The sequence below is a fragment of the Lucilia sericata genome, unplaced genomic scaffold (assembly GCF_015586225.1).
Source record: "Lucilia sericata isolate MDLA Ls3-8-SP2 unplaced genomic scaffold, ASM1558622v1 Contig001578F_arrow, whole genome shotgun sequence".
Classification (NCBI taxonomy): domain Eukaryota; kingdom Metazoa; phylum Arthropoda; class Insecta; order Diptera; family Calliphoridae; genus Lucilia; species Lucilia sericata.
The window spans coordinates 110422-116264 of record NW_023995498.1 but is presented as its reverse complement, the minus strand read 5'-3'; the positions used below and the strand labels follow the sequence as shown (position 1 = coordinate 116264).

The 5843-nt window shown below is 31.9% G+C and overlaps 1 protein-coding gene across 1 annotated transcript; it reads right to left on the bottom strand.

Moving 5' to 3' along the window:
- Nucleotides 1-82: 82 nt before the first annotated feature.
- Nucleotides 83-1394, bottom strand: LOC119612001. Its single transcript, XM_037967707.1, has 2 exons — nt 1142-1394; nt 83-1084 (listed from the first exon to the last, which is right to left on the bottom strand). Exons 1-2 carry the CDS (start codon nt 1302-1304, stop codon nt 408-410), a joined length of 840 nt encoding a protein of 279 aa, XP_037823635.1. The 5' UTR covers nt 1305-1394; the 3' UTR covers nt 83-407.
- Nucleotides 1395-5843: the final 4449 nt, after the last annotated feature.

Below are 5843 nucleotides of genomic sequence, written 5' to 3'. Positions count from 1 at the left end.
GTAGGTTGATAATGGCAAAAGTATCAATTTATTTGTATAAATATATAAAAAAATATTAAAACAAAAATTATAAATTGGCTACAGAATGTATGCATTTGACATAATTATCAGATTTATTTAAGCTTGAATAGAATCCATAATAAAGGATTGTATTTTTGGTGATTAAAAAAAATATATAATTTTAACAAATTAAGATTGGGAAATGAGTACAACAGGAGGTACTGCTCTATGTGGTTCACAGATTATTACTTCAATTAATTTAAAAAATTTAAGGCGCAATCGCCTTCTCATAGTTATAGTAGTTTTGGCATGCGTTTACCTTGCACAATGGGATAGCATCAAATCATTTGCAAAAAAAACTAATTCAGTTTTTCGTTTTCAATGGCTTTTCATTTATTCGTGAAAATTCACTTCTTAGCTACCGAAATATTTCGAGATCTTCTCGATTTTCTTGCAGTATTACTCCAACATTTTCCAGATTTACGTTTTTTTAAAACGTTAGATTTTACTCTCGTTTTAGTTTCGTGTCTATTAGTTCGCTTTGGGGTTAAATTAAATTCCTTAAGTTTTAAATAGCGATCATTGTCGTTGAATGTTTCCGGTTTATTAGGATCGAAGGGTTGATGATAATGAACGGTATATTGCGATTGAACTCTTCTTGGTATCTCCATGCTTACTGTATCCGAATGCAAAGAAGACAAAGTTTCCAATGTTATATTGCTATTAGATATATCTTCTTGATGTTCTGAAGTTAGTGGCACTGTTTTAATTGGTTGTTTAAGATTTGGCTTATTGAGGTCCAACATTTTTTCTTCGTTAGATACGCCTACAATATTATTATAAAAGATTGAAAAATCTTTAAAAACTGTTCTGAAATTTTTCAAATTTTTACGGCGATTTTTATTTGTTTTCTTATGAGGAATTTTAGTGGTATTAAAAGGTTCCATTATAGTTGCTTTCTGTAGTTGTCTTGAGTCCAAAGTTCCTTTAGTAATAAGTTTTGTTGTTAAATATTCTCCTAAATAACCATCTCTTGCCTTTTCAAATAGATCATCAATTCTACATCTTTCAATTCTAGAATTTTCTTTAGAATCATTTAAGTTATCATTCGGAACACGATGTAACCTTAAACTTAACTTACTCTTATTTGTTGTTATGTTTTTATCCTCTTTTCTGCTATTTTGTTGAATATTATAGCATATGTTTTCATGTTCCCCTAAAGGCAAATTCCACGATGCCAATGGTATTTTTCGCCACTTGTATGAACAACTATTATATTCGTTCTTAAGGCAATATTTACACATTTATATGGTTTTGTTATTGAATTGTTTTTTCGAAAATAAATATGCCAAAAATTTGTTGAGATTAATTTTGAATTTTAAATAAATTAAAAGTAAAGATAAAAGACAAGTAAGAAAGTATAGTCGGGCGTGATCGACCATAAGATACCCTACACCAGTTATGAATATTAAATGTGATTTATTTTTCAAAATAAAGCGTTTATCTTCAATATTACCTTCTTCTGATACATTTAAGCAATTTATGGATGAAAAACTAATTTTCTAAAAGAGGCTTTATATGGGGGCTAGGAGCAAATATGGACCAAACCCGATCAAATTTTGTAAATATATTTATATTTATATAGTATTTATTTGTGCTGAATTTCATCGAGATTTTTGTGTTTATAAGTCAATTTTGGACATTCAAGTAATTTTCTGAAGGGAACTTTGTATGGGAACTAGGGTCAAATGAGGCCCGATCTTTATGAAATTTGGCAAGGTCATCAAGGCTCGCATAAAACTTAGTTGTGTCGCTTTTTATCGATATACACGTATATTAAACATAATTATGAGCTCAGAAGCCCTTTTCGGGGGGTTCTGTTGTATGGGGGCTAGGTGAATGGACCGATTTTAATCATTTCCAATAGGCATCGTCTTTGGGCCATAGAAAGCGTGTGTGCCAAATTTCATCCAATTATCTTGAAAATTACGACATGTACCTTGCGCACAAGGTTTACAAGGCTTAATCGATTCAAAAAACGGTTCTAAGCCGATTGATATACTTTAAGGTGGGTATAGGACGAATATTTTTGTATGTTACAAACATCAGCACAAAACCCAATATACCCTCCCCACTAAAGTGGTGTAAGGTATAATTAGGGTGTACATATTCTAAAGTTTTACTACTTATCGGTAGTAGATCCCCATTAGTATATAAATATATATATTCTAATGGCTCCGCTTAAGTGGCCGATAAACATTTTAAATTGTTTGGTGTTAAAAATTATTGATATATGTTCAATCAAATCAGTTCATAATTGACACTATCCATTATGTTTATAAGGTCAACATCCGCAAAACAGTTATAAATGACTAATAAATATTAGTATCGTTATGTTATTGTCAAATCTTGGTTGAGCCCAAACTCTAATATTTTATGGGAATCGGTTTAATAAAGACTCTAATATATACATAAATATTTTAATGGACGCTGTAATTAAAAGTCTGTTGAAAATAAGTTTTAGCCAAAATGAGATGAGATCGTCATGCCGGTACCATTTGTATGGCGGCTATAGCAGCTGAAGTCGATAGTATTAACTTCAAGCTCAATATTGATCAGAACAAATCGAGCAATATTTAGATTTGTTATGTACCTAAGTTACCGTTAAATATCGATTCTATGCGTATAATCGTTGTGCGTTTTTTTTTTCAAGATAAAGGTATATTTAACATAATTATAAGCAAAGTATAACATTATAAGCTTAAAAGCACTATTCGAGTTCAGTTGTATAGGGCTAAATTAAATTATAAACCGATTTTAATCCTTTCCATAGTATTCATCCTTTTGAAATTTGGCGTACCTACCAAAGTTCATCAAACTATCTTACACATTGCAATACGCAAGCTTAACATAGCCATCCAGCCAGTAAGCCGGACAGAGCGACTTAATCGACTCAGAAAAGATACTCTTTGTCTTTTATTTCTGAGGCTCCTGGCAACACTGTTTCTGAGCGATATAATACCTAGAATAACATCGCACTCAAGATGTTTGGATCTAATTTCGATGAAAGCTGGGCAATGACATATAAAGGGATTCATTGTATTGACATTTAGGCCACATGATTGAGTTCCCCTCGGTGCTGCTGAATAAATAATTTGGAACCTTGAGCCTTAGAAGTATTACAACATCGTATGTGACTTATCTCAGTCTTTATACATATATAAGCTATGTCCGTCTGTCAAGAATTCTGTCAGACATACTTTCGAGAAGTTTCCTATTTCAAATCAGCAAAATCGGTCCATAAATAAAGGAGATATAAACAAAAATCTGAGAGAACCTCGGAAAAAAAGAGCCATATACGGACACCACTACGTGATAATAATTAAAAAAAAGTTTTGACGAAAATCATGCATTTTTTGCAGAAAGAAAGTGTTAATTTTCTCAGATTCATATCTTGCAAATCGTTCGTAATTTTGATTTACTCTCTGAGACATAGTTGTAGCTCTTGTCATAAAAAACATTGTGAACATATAAAATCAGAAAAACTTCATCTTCATTTTATTCATTTCAAGTGGAAAGTTTTACATTTTAAAATTGCACTGCTTTTTAGCGACACCTATACGTATACGTGTTAACTAATTATTGATATTATAAATATTAAGTATACGCCTAATTTAGAGATGCACTTGCAATATTGTTAAAGTTCCGAACAGTTTGCATAATATTTCAGATTGTTGTTATTATCTTGGCTTTATGCGATATTTAAAAAAACCTGGTGGTGATTCCACCATGATGATAGATGCTGCCTTACCATCATCAGCCACAATGATAAATAATATAGGCTTTAAAGAACCATGAACTAAAATTGGTACTAAAGAATGAAGTTTTTCTTAAAAAATAATTTTATAATATTTTATATTTTCTCTTACTAAGGCATTTCTGTGAGGGATGCCTCAGACAGTGTGGTCTCTATGAGCGCCATGGTCTCTAGTGTTTCCAATGGATCCACTGTTCAATCTGTTATACGCTTATCTTTAAGATCTACTTTAAAAAAAAACTTGAGCAAGAACAGAAAACGCCTTGGTTATACAAATTCCCTGCTACTCGGGGTCAGGTTATTAACCACCCATGAGACATATTGTTAGTGTTCAGAAAGTGTGCATACAAATACACAGCGTGGAAGTTCAGAATTTCATAGTGATATTAGTGTTTATAAGTGAATTTTTAACATCAAGTAATTTTCTGAAGGTGACTTTGTTTGGGGCTAGGGTCAAATGACGCCCAATAATTACGAAAATCGGTAGTATTATTTATACTTATACAAAACTAAGCCTTGCTGATTTTAGTAGAAATACAAGAACATTTAACAAATTTATGAGCTCAAAAGCACTATTCGGGGGTACGGTTGTATGGGAGCTAGGAGAAATAGTGGACCGATTTTTAACTATTTTCAATAGGCTTTGTCCTTGGAAGAGAAAGAAGAGTATGTATCAAATTTCACCAAATTGTCTTGAAAATTGCAACCTGTATCGTGGATACAAGGTTTACATGGACACGCAGACGGACAGACAAATAGACAGACAGACGCACACCACTGTAGTGGTGTAGGGTATTAACGTAAGGGCCCACAGTGGGGCAGAATGGAAATTTTTTGGAAATAAATCTGGCATTTCTAAACGGCTGATCCGATCGGGATAAAATTTGGCGTGAGCGTAGCCAAGGAGTATTTGAGTTTAAGTTTTGAAGATGAACCCTGCAGATGCCCCAGGGACGGCGCTGTGGCGGCTCAAAGTAGGGTACCTACGACATGTAAAATTTTTAAACTCGTGCCATTTTTTTGTTTTTCACCCAAATACAAAGATTTTTATATTTTGTGAAAGCGCTCGACGAGATCTTGAAAAAACATGCTTGGACATACTACTTATCTCTTATAATATCCGAGTTATAGGCATTTAAAAATTTAGTGATACAAAATTTACCATACCTTGGTCCGCCTTTTTTTGAATACCGGGCGTAATTTTGGACCAAATGGACTCAATTTTTTCTTGTTAGTTAGACAACAAAATTTCCAATAATATACAAAAAATTTCAGATCAATATTGTTTACAGATCCAAAAATATACGTTTTTTAATCTAAAAATTCAAAAAATTTTAGATTTTTGGCGTTTTTTTTGCCAAAAATGTGTCTTAACTCTTTTATTAATAAAATAAAATTTTTATTAAGAACATATAACAATTTTATAGTTTTCTAAAAGGTATCTTTACGCAGAACGCTTTGGCGTAAAAAACTTGTCCTATTTTTTGAAAATGTTGCCACTGCGTCCTTCCGAATATGACCTATTTTTTATCAAAACTTCAACTTTGGGCGACATGTTCTAAAATCCCAAAGCTGGGTTCAGAAAACTGAAAGCAGTTTTGGAAACCTCAATATGTTTTCTATTTACTCCAAAAGTATTTTCCCAGCCCTGAAAGAAATGTGGACCCTATGGGCAAAAAAGTAAAAAAATCCCATTTTTGGGATTTTCATTCCTATTTTTGGGAATTGCGGGATGCCCTTTGACCTTTTCAATTTTTTTTTTGCATATTCTTATTTGAAATGACAAAATTTAACAAGCGTTGAAAATTTCATTGAGTTTTGTTCATAAATAAAGATTTTGTCATATATTACATATTTGTTTAATTTCTAAAACTATGATTTATATCAAAATTTTAATATTGTCGCAGATAGCTACAACAATTTAGTCCATATTTATCCCTTAATATCATTTTTTAGTTGGATATGGAAATTTGCGACCCTTTACAAAAAATTTCAAGCCAATATCTCAATTACATTCAAAAATATG